At 44.5% G+C, this 17,539-nt stretch overlaps 2 protein-coding genes across 7 annotated transcripts in view; one reads left to right on the top strand and one right to left on the bottom strand.

Moving 5' to 3' along the window:
• The window catches only part of PHLDB2 (pleckstrin homology like domain family B member 2), a 65,279-nt gene extending 48,613 nt beyond the window's left edge, over window positions 1-16,666 (bottom strand). For all 6 annotated transcript variants that reach the window (XM_015624689.1, XM_015624706.1, XM_015624699.1 and 3 more), the window contains exons 1-3: window positions 16,625-16,666; window positions 7,533-7,642; window positions 2,861-4,209 (exon numbers count right to left, since the gene is read on the bottom strand). In XM_015624689.1, coding sequence (XP_015480175.1) covers window positions 2,861-4,209; window positions 7,533-7,581 — 1,398 coding nt within the window. In that variant the 5' untranslated portion in view covers window positions 7,582-7,642; window positions 16,625-16,666. The remainder of the gene's footprint in view (window positions 1-2,860; window positions 4,210-7,532; window positions 7,643-16,624) is intronic.
• LOC117244538 (translation initiation factor IF-2-like) lies at window positions 15,964-17,229 on the top strand. Its single transcript, XM_033515035.1, has one exon. It carries the CDS (start codon window positions 15,964-15,966, stop codon window positions 17,227-17,229), a length of 1,266 nt encoding a protein of 421 aa, XP_033370926.1.
• Window positions 17,230-17,539: the final 310 nt, after the last annotated feature.

Below are 17,539 nucleotides of genomic sequence, written 5' to 3'. Positions count from 1 at the left end.
GTTCAAGGGCAGATACTAGGTCAGACTGCAATGACTGCATGGATTTTACTACCAAAAAAAATCCGGAAGTGAGTATCAGCTATCAAATGGAACACTTTCAAGCCACTCTGTGCCAGCAGAATAGTTACAGGGACAGTGATGGTGCAAAGGAAGATATTCTCCACTTCTTATCTGGGCCACAGAACAGCCTAGGCCCCTAAAAAAGCATGTTATTTTTCTGATGGACTTATCTGAGTATTCCTTCTACTGTTCTTCTCCCCACCATGCTTCAAAAACCCAGTATGGAAATTCCTGATACTTGTGCACAGAGACTTCATTCCCCCTGCCATTCACTAACCAGCTACTCAGCCTGTGCTTTTACACAGTACTTAAAGCTCAGAGCACACAGTTTTGATATCCATGAGTGCTTCTTTTTTATTCACACCTTCCCCAGGCCAATAAAAAGGAGAGACCTGAGCAGGCTTGGATCCCTCGCCTGTGTCAGTACATAAGGGCTGACAAAATTTTTCTTTGGAAGCTCTGGCTGGATATACAAAGACCCTGTTTGGACAGATCTTTGACTATCCTTTGGACAGGGATCCATGCAGAGGGACAGAATAACACCAGAACAGAACAGGCCCTAATATACAAAGAACTGATGTGTGGATTTTTTAATATCTATCTTTCTACTCCTCAAGAGATCTAGAAATCTGCTTATGCCATTTTGCAGACTCTCAAGTCAAAGAGGCACTGTCCTGATATTTCACTCTTCTACCAGATAGCTCTAGCAAATGGAGAATAGAGCAGGTATGGAGCAGTATCTTGAGTATAAGATGTACTGAAGCAGGAGGAAAATCTTTCGTGTTCAAATTATATGCAATACACAAAACATCATCTTGTTTTCAAAAGCTTTGTAAAAACAGTAAGCAAATTCTCTTTTTGAAGATCTGGGACTTGAAGGAAGTATTGCTGAGCAAGAGAAAATATTGAGGGGTGAGAATGTAGCCATTTCATACAAATATAAAACCAGAATGATTATCAGGATCACTGAATCCTGAAACAACCCAGTATCTTTCATCTCTCACTACAAATAATAATGAAAACAAAACAAAACAAAAAAAAGGCTGTTCTCTTTGAAATACAAATACGTTGCTTTTATGACTGATTATCTCAGGTTTTACTGCATCACTGCCTGCAAAACCTTCTGATAAGAAGCAAAGAAGCAATCACCACTACACACACAACACACCAGGACTAGAGAGGAGATTACTGAAAGGAGCAAAGGAATGGCAGGACAGAGGCAGCAAGAAAGGGAGAAACAACTTTTCTTCTGATGTTTCCCAAAACATTTGTCCTAAGCCACCCAACCATCTCACTCACAGCTGGTCCTTCTTGCCCCAGGGAACCCAGTCCCTGCTCCAGAGAAGCTGCAGCTTCAAGGGGAGCCAGCAGAGGTTTTGGGGAGCAAAGCAGGGCAGGGGTGGACTTGCCCTGACACTCATGGAGTGGGGAGGGAGCAGTGCCTGCCTCGACACTACAGCCTTTGAGCAGGCAAAGACTAACTTTTTCACATCTTGCAAACACCAGTGTTTATCTTATAAACTACAGTGATGAGTGGAATGGGGGGAAAGGCAGACTCCTGCCTGTGTAATAGGCTCCTCACCAATTTACATCATGGACAGAGGTGAGATGGGGAGGGGGGAGAAGTCTCTCTGGGTTACAATTCTTCAGTGAACCTGCTCACTGGTATGGTTCAAGATGGGAACTGTGGCCCTTCACAGGCCCCAGGTCATTGTTGGTGGTCGTTGTCAGGCATCCCCTTCTCTCACATCCCCACTACCCCTGCATCCATCCTTCCCATGGATTTTCACCCCAAGTCTGCCCAGAAGGTGAATTTTCCTGCAGGCTTGCTGTCTGTATGAAAACCAGACAGGTTTAAGAGTATCCTACTGCCATTTTGCTCAAACTCATGAGATATGAATGAAAGCACACAAATGTAAAGTTAATGTCTCAAATTTAAGACTCAGGAATACCAACTGGCCCATCTAATGACCTCTGTTTCTATGTGGATGATAAAATATGAATGCATGTTAACAGGGTCAGAGAGTCCCAAAGCCCCTTTGAAAACCCTTTGGAAGAGCTGTTATGTGTTCTTCCAGCAACAGTTTCAATACAAAACTGTTTCAAACATCTCTCTGGGTTCTGAAGACCTTTTCACTTTTCCTAACCACAAGTTGTTTCAGTAACACATAAATTAAATTTTACTACCTAGATAAACCCAAGCTGAGGGATGGACTGCTTTACACTGAGACAAAGAGAGAAACTGTCCCCCTCTGCTGCTCTCCATCTTGGGAGGGGGAGAAGCAAGGAAGAATCTTTTTTAATGAACATCTCAGAAGGAAAAAATTGCAACTAAGCAGAAAAAACTCTGCTGATGACTGTTTAGCCCACACCAATGTATACCCAATCCTGCAGCACACAAGGCTGAGCAGTTTATAGCAGAAACTCTTTTTCTTTGCCCACTTACCACAAAACAGTGCCATCATCTAAAACAAAAAGTCCTGCAGGATCCCTGCGGTGTAATTTGTGGGTTTTATGTACGCAGACGTTTTAACACAGCCTGCAGGATAACTGCACACAATCTACATGGGTTCCAACATTTTTTCAGGGTGGCTGAATGCTACTGTCTATCTAAGCAGCACACTTTGTAAGCATCAGCTTTATGGACTGTGAGAATAAACAAGGTATCTGGAGCAGGCTGCATTTGAATTTCAAAACAGAGCAGCTTATTCTTTGCTGCACCTTCCTGATGGCTAGACCTGGGATGGGTGTTTTTCAAATGCTAAATATCACAGATAACTAAGAGGAAGAGCAAAATTACCAGCCGTTCCATCTCCTGCTCCCGAAGTCGCTCTTCCCTCTGCCTCCTGTGATAGTCCATGAGGTCTTCCCTTCCTGAAATCGAGCTAATGCTGTTCTTCCGCTCTCGCATCGATGTCTGCAGAGAATTGGGAGTCTGTCTGTAACTTTCCAGATCTGGGTCATCAAGTTCCATGGAACTGGTGGAAAGGTTTCTTCGGACGGAGAATGACCTGTCAAAATCCACTGGGGAGAAAGAACTACTGGGACTTGTTCCTGAGAGTCCAAGTCTATCAAAATCATCCAGGAGATATGGGGAAGAAGGTGCTAAAAGCATTTTTTTAGCAATACGAGGGCTTGCAGGAACACTAAGAGTTGAACTGACATAGGGATTACTCCCAGAGACAGAGTTTGCATGTGGTGAAACCCCTGAGCTGCAAGAAGAAAAATTCAGATAATTATCTGCATCAAAAGCATTCTGAGGTAGATCTTTTTCTCCAAGTTTTTTCCTTTTAGTATTACCCAGAGAGCTTCTGGGAGGCAAACTTAATGGCACCAGCTGGTTTTCTGTTGATCTATGAAGTCTGGGTAGGGAACGACTGTACATTCCCATATGACTTAGAGATCCACCAGAGTATTTCCTAGGCCGTGAAGCCAGGGTTTCCATCATCCCATCCTTGTACTTAACTGGCTTTATGTGAAGGCCCAGAATGTTTTCAGCATTCATTCTCCTGCCTTGCTTTGGGCTAGAAGGCATGCTGGCTGCCCCAGAATTGCTACCAGGTGAAAGCACCAGCTCATTCCCCGAGCTTCCATTCCACATCGTCAGCAGAGAGCCTGAGATCTTCTTTGACTCCAGCATTCCTGGGAAGTAGATGTTGTCATAAGATTTATTTCTCTGACTGTACTTTAAGTAGTGAAACTTATCCATCTGTCCAAGGGATTTTTCATTTTCTCTGCTGGCATGCATGTCAAAATCTGTCCTTCCTGAACTATACCCGCTGAGTGATGGAGACATGCCTGATATGGAACCCAAATGCTTTACAGAGATGCTTTTGTCTGGAAGATATGGGCTTTCACAGGGGAACTGCTTGCCTCCTTGAATTTTGTTAATAGAGTGTGTATTTTTACCACTGGTGGAAGGATTAGGTTTAATTGGCATAGGTTGTGAAAGGGTTAAGTAAGAGCCAGCATAGTCCCCATTTGTTTTAAATTTAAGAGTTGATGAATATTTCTTCGTGTTGAGGTTTTCCATAATATCCTGGAGACCATTTTCAAGGGAATTCGCCACAGAACCCTTTCCCAAACTAGCATTTTGTAATTCCATCTGTTTTTGTGAGTGGCTATAGTCTGCCATAATCTTACTGGAATCTGTAAAGAAGAAAAAACAAGAAAAAAAAAAAATCAGCAAATAAGTAGCCTCTTGCATGTGCATGCCTGCAAAATAACATGAACACTTTTTGCAATAATTACTGTGCTTGTAGTAAATGTGTCTCAGATCACTACGCAAAGGAGGAGATGCACAATTTTCCCATCTGTTTCTGCAAAAGATGGGAGACTGAAAAAGAAAGGGTAGACGCACAAAACCATACCAAAATCAGCAACACAACTGGAGAGAGGCTAGACTCTTTCTTTGCTGTCCTATCCATTGCAGGAGGCTGTGGCTCAGCCTCTATAATTCTTAGCCTCTTCAGATATCTGTGAAGTAAGGAAGAATTATTGTCCTGATGTTTTACAGCTGTTTTACAGCTGAGGAACTGAGGTACAGGGAGAATATGCAATGCAGACAACAAGAGTGAAGAACTCCAGCTCAGGTTTCCCAGGGCCAGAAACAGACATTGCTCTGGATCACCTCTTCCTTTAATCTGTTCAGCTAGTGCATCTGAGCCCCAGTACACTAGTGAGCTCAGTTTAAAGCTCAGGAGGAGCTTGTCACCTTTCTGCTTACTTTGTGGATGGTCCTGCAAAGCTTAATAGGAAAGTACAAAACCAAGGCACTTTTTTAAGGTGTTTCAGCTCATTGCTTCAAAGATATAAGGCTGTAACTACATCTGCAAAGAGCACTTTGGTTAAAAGATAACCTTAAGGAAGCAGAATGCTAGGCTGCATAACTTCATTCAAAACAACAAAACCACATGACTATTAAAAATACTGCTGGGAGGAAGGTTACAGATCCTAATGATTTTTCATAAATCTAATTTATACTCAGGAAGAAAGCATAGACCAAAAAAGCCTTTGCTGTGGTGGGTGTTATTGCCCAACCATGTATCAAGCTCTAGCACACAGTTCTGAGCTCCACTTTGCCAAAAGCAAAGAAAGAACTCAGCTCCTGACAGTGCCAGTTACTGCAGGAGATAAACAGGACCCCCAGCAGGCTTACACTTAGACCTCAGCTGATGTAGAAATGACACCATTAACATTTACAGCAGCTCCTGAGATGTCCTAGTCCACACTCTGAACTAATAAAGCACTCCTGAGTGTCAGTTACTGCAGTGCCAGCAAGTGCTGTTTCTGAAAATAAGGGTCAAGTCTGGGATTTAATCTTGGCTCAGTCACATTTCACCTGTGATTTCAGCATCCTCATGAGAAACTGAATTTCAGCTTGTCACTCAGTGGGGAAATCTAATGTGTAAAATGCCCATAATGTCCTCGGAGACAATACTTTAGTCCAAGTACTGCTTCAGGCAATTGTATGAACCAAGAGACAGAATTTGCGATTCCTGTTTGCCACCAGAGTTCATATGACCTGGTTTCATTGAGAATCACTAGGTTCAGCTCTTGTGGAAGGTGGCAATGCATTCTTCACAGGGCTCCTGGTTTCTGGAACCTTCCTTGCTAATAAGGCAAAACACCATGGAATTCACCACTGTCCATCAGCAGTCCTCTGCTGCCCAGGCCTCCTGGCACAACCCAGGCGTGCAACAACAGCTGCTCCTTGGTTATTAAGGAAAAAAACCCTAAGTTTGAGAACAAAGGCAATCATCATTCCTAATGGAATTGAATAGGCAGAAGACAGAAGGAGCATCAGGGGACACAAACATGAAAATCAAAGTAAAATAGAACACCTTCTTGGCTATAGTGGACCTGGTTAAGTAGTTGTTAATTACAAACTGGTAGCGGCCGAAAGCATTAACTTGCACCTTCAAAACTAAACCTCAAGTCCACCACTATACAGAATTTAATATTTTTATGCTGGCTGTAATTATGGCTGGATTTATATTATATTTATAATTTTAACACACTTATTATGATGATACAGCTACCTAAGTTGCCTTTGAACCACTTTGAACCATTGAGTTCTCTACCACTCTGAGCAGTGAAACTGCAGTTTCTTATATCGTGGTATTTTACTTGACATTTTTTAGCTATTTTCATAAATTTTGATAACAGCAATGATGAAGTTCAAATGAACAAAAGGATAAATGTGACCCAAATTTAAGAGAACTCTTGTCAGGACAAGAAAACATCATCTGGATAAATCAAACATTCATCGTATTAGTGATGTTTTAAGCAAGAATAATATGATGTAGAAATTATTTAAGAGCCCAGATGTAAAGCACAATGTATATGCTTTTATACTTAACCTTTCATTGTGAAACTGACCATAATTTCTATCTCAGTCTCTCGTTCTCCTCCCCTCTTCCAAATCTCTCTTAAAACTATCTCCAAAACTCTCTTAAATCTCATTTCATATGAAAATTGTACTGTCCAAACCTTAACTAAACCAGCTAAGTTCAAATATTTCTGCATAAATTTCACTGGCTCCTCTATAAATAGCTTGGCAGACATATTAATGGGACATTAATAATTGTTCATTACTCCCTTGCAATAGCAGTAGGGCACATTTAATCCTTCAAAGACTGGATGCTTTTGCCAAAAAACAAGTTAGCTCATGGAAACTTTCATGCCTGTTCACCACAGCAGTGAAGGGTTCATTGTACTTGAAATCCAAGCAAGTACAGTAAGAAAAGGTCACGATACCTTTACGTAGCCACTCCAGCTTTTCTCTACTATCACTCCTGCCAGTTCTTCTGTGTTTTTGCTTCCAGCACCACAGTGCCCACAATCATACAGTTAAATCCCAACTGGACGACAGCACACGTTTAAATAAACCATAGCTGCTTCCCACCAACCAGATCTTGCTCGTTTTGTTTATTTTTAGGGTAATGTTTGAGTAGAAACTTGATGAATATGCCAAGATGTGTTACACATCCTGGCTGATGCTGTCTTTGCATGCAGCTATAGAGACTGAGGATGGAAGCTTCAGCTCATGATGTGCCCTGAACCCATCCTACATCCAGGTCAGATCCAGCTTTCATGCTCAGCACAAGGGTCCTCTGTTTAGCAAAGTATTTGCTGCCTGGAGCTACAGAAAGAAATTCTTCCTTTTTCTTTTTTTTTTTTTTTTTTTTAATTTTATTTTCCCTCCCTCATTCCTTTTCTTCCTTTCTCGAGCTGTTTAGCTGGGGGTCACTGATATCTGTTCCAGACAGGCATTAAAGTGATGGGGGAGGGTTGGCTGTCTGCAGCATATCCAGCTGTGGCCTTGTTCTGCCTGGTAAATGGAGTTAGACATGGAGTAAGAACAGAGCACTGATCTTACCCATGTGTCAGGAGAATTAAAGGGCCAAACTCAATTAGAAATTCTGAAAGATCTCAGTGTATTACAAACAAACTTCATTTTAATTGATTACCTGATCCAACATTCTGGAAGGAGGAGAGGTTACTTCTGTTTGGCATCATATTTCTCTTCTACAGGATGGTTAAAATTATATTAATTTGAATGAACCAGATAAATTTTGACCTGTAAATAAAGAAAAAAATAGAACAAAAAAAGTCATTGTGTTAAGAAGTGTATCCTGGGAACATTTTTTGAGTGCATAATACAGAACACAACTGGCTTTTCTTACTGCAAAATTTCCACTGCCAACTCAAAGAGAAATATGTAAAAGATATCTGGAAAGGACACACCACGTTTAATACGGTGACTGTGAAAAAAAAAAGTGCCAAACCTGTCTGCAGCTGGTTTATCCATTTAAAAGTACACGTAATACTAATGGCTTGATAACTAGCCATTATCTATGATCCTGACTCTGTATAGGCAGTTACTGGTCACAGCTCCTGAGTTTTGTCTGTAATCCTGTGGCTTCCTTAAGAAATCACTAACAAGGTTGCACTTCACTGCTGAAGACTTTATTTGGAAAGCCAGTAGCCCAAGTTCAGCCCACGCAACACCAGCATCCTGCAATCATGAATAAACCTATGCAAAACCAGGTATGTGATCCAAAACAAAGAAAATGTTTTGGCATGCAATGATTTCTGAGATTCCAAAGAAGCCAGACTAGGAACACAAAGGGAATCTTGAAAACTTATTTAAGATCAAATTGAAAATTGATATGGCTACAAGAGAGACTTGGTTTAAAAGAAATGCCAAAATTGAATTCCAGCCACTAAAAACTAAAATTAAACCTAAATCCAAATAGAAGACCTCTAGTGAGTTGCTCTATTAAAAGATTTCTTTTAAATACAGATCTGTTTCTAAGAGGTTGAGAAAAAAATTTTAAAAATTGCATCTAGTGACAAAATTGATGGTGACCATTTGTAGGACCCCTGGGCTTAGTTCTGGACAAGCAAATAGAAACATGTCAGAAAACCAAGTGAAGAATGGAGACGGATGTCTGGGGCTGTCTAGAGACAAGCCACCTATTTAATTAACTGCAGTCATCACAGCCCCAAGGTTGCAGGTTTGTGGTGCACAGACTTTCCGTGCCATGCTTTTTCATGTTCTTCTCCTGGGAGAACAGCCCTGGGAAAAGGGAGCTGGCTGCTGATACTCGCAGAGGGAGGCTCCTTCTCTCTGACCTCGGCTCCTGCCTCTCCTGCTCCACACAAGCTGCTCTCCCAAGGGGGGACAGTCCCTGTCCTGTCACTCTGTTCCCCAAGGAGCCCCCTTGTGCTGGCCACACTTTGCAATGCTTTATCTTTCTCTGTAGAGGTCATTTCCCAGTCCTAAGGAAAGTTTTAACCCCACTGTGCACATCCTGCCCCTCACAGCAAGATGCAGCTTCCTCCAAGACCACACAATCCACAGTTCCCTGAAAATGGCACTACTGTCCAAGGAGCCAGAGAACAGGAAGCCTCCCCAGAGTGCTGCAGCTCCTGAAGGGACTCACCCACATGTCCAGGCTCTCCAGCACAGCAGGACTGAAATTCTCCAGCTGATGGGAAAGAACCTGGGCATCAGAGAGCTTTTCAACCCAATTTTCATCCTCCAAAGGTTATTTTATTGACATGAAACATTTACCATCCTTCTTACCTTATTTATCTTCCAACCCATGGACAGACCCCTTCCCCAGTTCCTTCCAGCTTGCCTCAGACCCTCAAACCCAAAGGCTGTATAGCATCCCAGGCACCCAGCTTTGCTGGAGCGGGGCTGGGCACTGCCCTGGACCCACAGCTGACCACAGCAAGAGGCGACAGCAGCTCTCCCACTTCTCTGCAGACCAAACACTGAAGGATCAGGACACAAATCCAGTTCATACTGCCACTATGTTGACACCTTGGCATATTGCTTGCGTCATCTCTATTAAAAATACTGAACTTTGTGCCCAGAGGTCCCCAGAAAAGAACCAAAAACTTTTCAGGCCATGTTCAACTTGACACAGAAAACAAGTAACACTCATTTCACAGCTGTCCGCAACAAAGATGTCACCGTATCTTTAAACGGAAAAACAAAACATGGACAACTTGGAATTAGAAGACAGAACAAAGAGTTGGTTAAAAAGACAGGAAGATTCACTGCATTTCCTGTGTCTCTAATATTACTGATTTGTGGCTAAGATCACCAAAACCGCATCCTTCCTATCTTGTGACGTGACAGCTACCACTTCATCAATGTGACAAACGTTAAGGAGAGCACAGCTGAAAGAGGAGGGTTTCTATGCAATTAAAAATTCAATCTTTTATTCAATTTGGTGAATACCTGGGTTTGCTAATAACCATTTTAAGGTTAAATATTTATATGGTTTCATTTTAGGTTTGAGAACTCATTACACATCTCCCTTCCTAGAGAATGAGAGACCAGAGAAGTCATCACTTACCAATAATTGGATTTGAAGGGGAAAAGAACTTTTTAAAAAACTTTCCACTGTGAGCAAAACCAAGAAACAATCAACGAATTAATGAGCTAACATAACAAGCAGCTCAAAATCCAGAGTATATATGCTCTCATGAAATCATATTCTTTCAGATGAGGTTATGCAGGGCCTCCAGCAAGGCTGACTCTCATTACAGAGCACATGCCACGCTCTGCCTTGTCTGGAACGAAGCAAAATGATTTCATCTGGGATTTATAAAGTCATCTGAAGTGAATGTATACAGCAGTACCAATCATGTTTCATCTCTACAGTGCCCAGGCCAAATTAAGTTTTGTTTCACTAACGACCAGAAGAAACAGTGATTCAGAACTCAAGCAGAGAGTCAAACAAAAGATTCCAATTTTTTTAAGATATTATAGCACTGGGTGGCTTTACAGTAAGAACTCCTTTCCCTTGTGCAGTGGTTTAACCCCAGCTGGGCAACTCAGGCCCCCCAGTTCCTTGTCGACCTCCACCCAGGATGGGGGAGAGAATCATAAAAGAGGGAAAAAACATGTATTAAATTAACGACAGTTTGATAGATAGAACAAAAGTCATGTACAAAGCAAAGCAAAATAAGGAATTAAACCCCTAGGAAAGCGGGGTTCCATCACTCCAAATGTTTGAGACCCTTTTTCCCTCTTCTCCCAGCTTTATATGCTGATTATGATGCCATAGGATGTGGGATATCCCATGGGTCAGCTGTCTCAGCTATGTCACCTCCTAACTTGCCATGCCCACCCAGCCTCCTCACTGGTGTGCTGTAAGAATGTGAACAGTCCTTGACTCAACAGAAACTCTGCATAGCAACAACCAAAAACATCAGTATGTTATCAACATTATTCTCACACTAAATCCAAAACACAATGCTCTAACAGCTATCAGGAAGAAATGAACTGTACCCCAGCCAAAACCAGGACACTTTAGTGTAGGAGCCAAAAGCTGCAGCTCAACCAAGCCACAAGTACACTACCTGTGTACACAGCACTTCCCAGCATTTCATCCATGGATTTAGGGCAAAGTTTTCCCAGCACATAAGCTTCTCACCTCTTCTTCACTTCTGCCTGGGCTGATACTCACCTCCCTTTTGCCTGCTCTGGTACCCACTTTGCTCTTATGTTACCCATCAAGAGGGTTGCAGTGCCTTGAGAATTGCCAATGTGCTTCCCTGACTGAAAATAAACTGTTTTAAACAAAACTCTCAAACTCTCTTTTAAGGCTTTTCTGCTCTTCACTGTTTTTTCATTTTCAGTTTCTCACTGAACATTAGCAGTGGCTCCCTACAGCTCCTGGCACCTCTATTATCTCTGACATTTCTCTTCAGAAACTCCTACAGCAGTGTATTGCCACTCTTGGAAAACAGATGAAACCCCAGCTGATGAAGGGTGAGGACAAAAGCCCATCACTGGCACCGTCTGCACATCATTAGAGTTTCATTTGTTCAGCAACAAGATCTTCAAATGATTAGGGTCAGTTTCAACGATTCCAATAAAACACACATTGTTTAACAAACAAGAAAGCCTCTTGAATTTTCACACTCTGAACAAAATTTGGTGAATGAGTGCTGATTGGCTTCAGTGTCTGGAAATTTCATTTTCTCACAGTATAGCACGCCTGTGTGCATAAACAGACTGTTCCATCACCAAGCTGATTTACCTTTTTCCTGCATAATGTGAGGACAATGTACTTACTCCTGATTAAATCAAACCTGTTTTTATTCCTGATTTACTCTGCTTCCTTACAAACACAAGTATTGATAGGCTCAGTCTGGTGGCAAAGTAAAACTCACTGTAATTTACTGCTTACCTCCAAAACACTTATGTGGAAATCTACCCTTCCCCAAGCCCACTGCAATAATAAAACAATATATTCACAGAAAGGCACCTACATGATTTGGTGGAGATTCTGTACCCACGAATGGACACATCCTTAAGAGACAGCAAAGTCATCTCTGCCAAAAACTGGAGAAGTCAGCAAGGCTGTGATCAAAAGGTAGCCTTAAACATCCCTCTTCATTTCCTCCTCCTCCTCCCCCACAACATAATACACTAGACCCCAAACTACACCTGATTTCTTGCCAGCATAGCCCTGAAATCTGCTCAGTCCCTGTCTTTTCAAGATACAAATCCTGCAACATATAGGTCCTTGCATGCAAATGAGCACAGAGTCTGGTGACAGGCAGAGTGCTTTAGTTCTAAAACTCACAGCCTGGCACCTTCAGCAACACTAAGTAAGTTAAAACCCAAGTATCTGTGAATCATATTTGACTAAGTCACTCCCTTGCAATCCTGCATGTTTCCGATGTGGAAAAGGGAGTGGCAGAGGAAGTCACTCTTATGGCTTACCTCTTCCTCTGAGAAATTATCACACTGGATACTGGAGACACAGGAGAAATAAAACAGTGCAACAGGAAACACCCTAAGTAACATTATCCCCGTCATAAACCACATCTATTTTACTGTAATAATCCACCCAACTACTTCAAAAATTGCACTTAAATATGACATTTTTAATTCCTCTTAGTGTTAAAACATGATTCTCTCCTGTTTGATAAGGATTGATGTTGCAGGCATTGTCACATCAATTGCTCTTTCCAATAGACGTAAATAATAATTTTAATCAGGTCATAACAGCTGACAATTTTAAATGCCCATCAAAAATGAAAACACTCATGACCAGGTAAATACTTCAGTATGGGTGACTATAAACTAAGGGTCAAGCCATGGATGTATGAAACACAAATAAAAGTGCTGGAGAAAATGTTGAAGTTTTATAACTTTTGGTGCCATAATAGCTACTCTTACCTGAAACTAAAACTTAAAGCACTGATTTCAAGGATCTCAACTAATTCCTACACATTTGGTAGGACAAGATACAAGACCATCTACTGAAACAGCGTTACTTTAGTAGACGTCACTGCCTCCTCCTTACCTTGCAGTCACACTAGCCACTGTTTCATCTGGAGTAGTTCACTGAGATAAGTTGAAAGAAGAAGGAGAGTTAATTCTTTTCTGCTCCAACAAAAGCCACGGACAGGTAGAAATGTACTAGAAGAGATTTTTGTTGAAACAATGGACTCCTTTCATCATGCAGAAAAACAGGGTTGACAGAGGACAAGCTGAACTCCAGTCATACTCATCTTTTCTATTTTGGTACCTTTCTGCTAGTTAAGCTCCAGAGTCAGTTATCTGACCCAATAACTGCATCATCTCATGACAGTAGTGACAAGCTCCCTGGTATCATTCTGATGCTATTTCATTAATTCCCTTCCTATTGAAAAGTTGAGTATGCTCATAAGACTTGCAAACTGAAACACTAAAGTTTCACACAGAGATGGCAAATAGAAAGCACTGCTGGTGGGCTGTGACTGCTTACTGTGCAGACTAAGAAAACCCAAACCAAACAGCATAGCTGGTGTACAAATAAATACACTTTAATACTCTAGACCAATACAATTCTCATTCCTGAAGCCAAATAAATACAGACTTTCTTCATCTAAAATTCCAGGAAGGGGACTAGAAAACAATTATGTATCGAAATTCGTATCATACAGGAGCAGAAATTCTGTCTGTACAAGAGCAGAAAGACCTTAAAGTTTCTCTGTTCCCATCCTATTTGACATGACAAATTTGCCCCTAGGGCACCCCTGACAAATTCAATGAGAACAGGAAGGTAGATAAGGCCCAGAAAATCTAAGGAGATAGAAAAACTGATGAAAACAGCTTCATCCACTCTTTTTTCCTTCCATCTATTGCATTTTCCCAGTCTCAGGCAACCTTTGCTCATGATCTGCTTTGCTCTGTGCTGATTTCTTTCACTGCCACTTTGTGCCTGTCACCTCCTCCCGTTAATCAGTTCTCTCCAGTGCCCACTTACTCTGACAGCTTCTGTCTCCTGTTTCGCTCATCCATTTCTCCACAATTTGCCTCCTTCCCGGGATGCTTGCCCCATATTTCCAAAAGTCCCCTCCAGCTCTTTAACGCTCCATCCTTTCCCAGCACTCTCAGGGCAGCAAGCCTGCCCCCAGACTAAATGCTTCTCATCACACGTGCTTGGCAAACCTCAGCAGGGCAGTGACAGCTCCGGTGGCACCAGCCGTGGCTGCTGTGCCACCAAGCTAACATGGGACAGCATTTATCAGCAAGTCCCAAACTGCTTTCCCCTGGGGAGGGGAGGAACAGGGGTGCTACACCTGCAGTTACACCACTTACTATAATAAAGGAAGTTAAATAAAGTGGTTCACTTAAAAACTGACTCTGCCTGCATGAGACATGAGTAAAAAAAACCCCTGAAGTTGGTCATATTTACACAGTTCGCTCTACACTGTAGTCTCTGGAGGACCCTCGTTCTACAGGGGAAAACTCCCCTTGGATTTCTGTGGTACCTTGAATGTGCACCACCAGTCTAAAACTAATCCTAAACAAATAGCACTTGCTCAAAACACCCAGAGCATTGTTTTATAGCTGCTAGTTTAATTCAGTGGGAAATACTGTTTGCCTTGCCGGCAGTTACTACACACCAGAATTAACCATTCATTTTAACAAATTAAAATGGAAATAATACACTGCATGTGCAATGAACACAACATTAATCTCTTCATTAACAATCACCTGTACTTGCCCACACCTAATTTGATTGTTTCAGGTTTTCTCTGGATATGCAAGTGGAAAAGACAAAAAAGTTCTTCCATTTAAACACCTTTAGTCCTTCTGATCCAGCTGCAGCCTCAAGATGGATCTGCAACCTTTAGCTCATGTAATCTCCAAATCTAAACCCAAAATACTTCAAATTTTTCATGATGGGCTTTGTTCCTTCTCAGCAATAGTCAACTGATGCCTTTTACTACTTCCAAAGATATGGCTGATAATTGCATCTGATAAGCATAGACATAAACTGATACGGAAAAAAATGACCACTTTTCCTGCACTGGCTGATGGCAAAGATTTCCATTCTCTCAGTAAAAAGAAACACACTAATGAGTCAGTTTAGCATTTGTCAAAACAGAAGCAGAATAAATTGCTGGTGTAGAAAAGGATCTGTGTAAAATTAACCATATAGAAATGGTAGGATGTTACTAATTGACAGTCCTAAAGGAATCTCTTTTTCTGTAACCCTCTTAGTTCAGACTACCCCTCCCCATGACAGCAAAGGTAGGCACTGTCACATCTTCTGATGACTTAATCTCCTTTCTTTCCTACACTGCTTCCTTCTGTTGTGGGAAAGCAAGCCTGTCCTCACCCTTTGCAATTCCATTCTGTCATGTCTTACTTCCATCTCTGATCCTTTCCCATGTTAATAACTTATTTTTGAGGACATTATCCACAAGAATATAGAAAATGCAAGAACTAAAAAGTTCACTCAACACGAATATTTGCAAGAAAGGCTGCTCTTGTGTCCCTCTTCCTCCAAAACAGAGGAAAGGTGTGGCACAGAAATGAAATGTTCACCATGTTCTGACTGGTAACATATTCACCCAGATGCCCTGAAGATGCAGACACAGAAGATTCGGGCGTGTGCATAGTCAAGGCACAGAGACAAGATGACAGGTTGACAAGATGAGCATTTGGGGGAAAAGGAACTGGTGACAAAAGCCATGTGTGTGAGATCAAGCAAGCACTCAGTGGCAGGAGCAGAAAGCCCATCTCTTGAGTCTTTATGTAAGCGCAGTCAGTCTATTTACACTTCTGCACAGGGATAAATTCCTCCGGCAGCTTTGGGGCAGGAGGAGAAGGATCGGAGCCCGCAGTTTCCAGCCCGCTCCTCCCTTTGCTCGTGGGCAGCAGGTATCTTTCCGAGGAAAGCTCTCATCTCCAAGCTGAACTCACCACCGAGCGCAGGGCTCCGGGCGCCGCCGAATCCCACCCGGCTGCTGACAGAGCTACACGAGGGGGGACTGAGGAGCTGTGACTCTGTCAGGGCACATGGAGCCCAAACCCCCGATTTCCGTCCGCAAGGCGATCCGCCGGGTTCCTGTTGCTGAACTCCAGTGATGCCGAGACGGCATCCATCGCCGGCTCAGCGCCGGGAACCCATCCCCGCCGGGCACGGCAGCCCTCGCACAGCCGCAGGAGCCTTTATAAGCCACCAGCCGAACAAAGGATCGCGGACAAAGAGCCTTGTCCCACGTCTTCCCCTCCACCAGGTAGATTATTTACCATGGAAAACCAAACCAACCAAAGCCAAGCCCCGCCGTTCCTCCCTTGCTTCCTCGGACCTCGGACGGATGTCCCCGGCGCACCCGGGGCAGAGGCTTTGTTCACCAGCGGGGACGCGGCAGAACCGGGGGGAGCACCCGGACAAAGAGGGAGAAGCGTCTGGCGACGAAAGGGACAGGGAGGGAGCCCCGTCTCTTTCAGCTGCGGGGTCCCTGCCGAGCCGGGCGGCAAGGGGGGACCCCACCGCCCCCACCCGTCAGACGTGCGAAGGGACCGGAGGCGGGGGAGTGGATGGGGGTGGTGGTGGCACAAACTCCCTTAAAAGTAGCCCAAAAAACGGGCACGGTTGCGAGCAGCTCAGCCGGCTTCAGCCCAGGCTCTGCGTGCCCGAAAGGGACCCCTTCCCATCCCCGCGGGGCCCCGCCGCCCCTGTCCATCCTCGCGGCCCGGGAGGGCTTCCCTCACCCCGCGGGACGGCGCTTCCCCCGCACTCACCGCCGCCTCCCGCCGCCGCTGCCCGCGCATCCCGGTCCCCGCCGCCCGCCCGGCTGCAGGAGCGCCGCCGCCCCCGGGAGCCGCCCCCCGCCGCAGCGCCCGCCCCCCGGCGGGGCCGGGGCACCCCCGCGGGCGGAATGGTTCGCTCCCCTCAGGCCGGGGTCGCGGGAGCGGGGCGGGCAAAGGGCAGCCGGGACGGGGGGAGGAGGGACGGAGCAGGGGGTGGGCGGGCGAGAACGGGAAACGGGCACGGGGATATCCCCGGAGGGGCCGCCGTGGAGCTCTTCACGATCCATAAATATGAGTCGCCAAGCAATTTCCTGCCCGCGAGATTAGCTCGGCAAACAGGGCGGCGCTGGCAGGGCGCGGGCCCCGTTTGCCGTGCCTGGGGCTGGGGTGCGCTTTACCTGCGCCCGCCTTCCATCTCATCTTCCTCCTCCTCCTCATCGCCGGGGAAGCCGCGTGTCGGAGGGGGCTGCCCTCCGCCCTCCCGGTCCCGGAGCGGAGCTGGGTTTCCTCCTTTCCCTGGTTGGGGCGCCCCTGCCACTCACCCAGCCCAGGGTCACACCCTGCTGCTGCCTCTGCCTGAGGTGTCCCGAAATTGAAGATTCCCTCTTACCTGAGAAAAATACACCCACGAAAGTATGTGTGCAATACATAGATACCCTCGTGTGTATGCACACACAGCGCTCCCAAAAGACCCCGTCCATTCCCCACGCATCACCGAAGGATGCAGCTGCCACCAGCAACACTTTGGTGTTCCCAAAGCAGGGAACGGGGCTGGTGAGCCCGGCTGGCCCTTACCGGAGAGCCCTTACCGGAGAGCTTTTCACACCAAAGCAATCCCACAAAGCAGCCCCAGCTCGGCAAAGCGTGCTGCCAGAGCAGCGCGTCCCGCCCGGCCCGTGTTTGGCC

This window comes from Parus major, chromosome 1, assembly GCF_001522545.3.
Source record: "Parus major isolate Abel chromosome 1, Parus_major1.1, whole genome shotgun sequence".
Lineage (NCBI taxonomy): Eukaryota > Metazoa > Chordata > Aves > Passeriformes > Paridae > Parus > Parus major.
The sequence above is the reverse complement of the archived record's forward strand: the minus strand, read 5'-3'. Positions and strand labels throughout refer to the sequence as shown.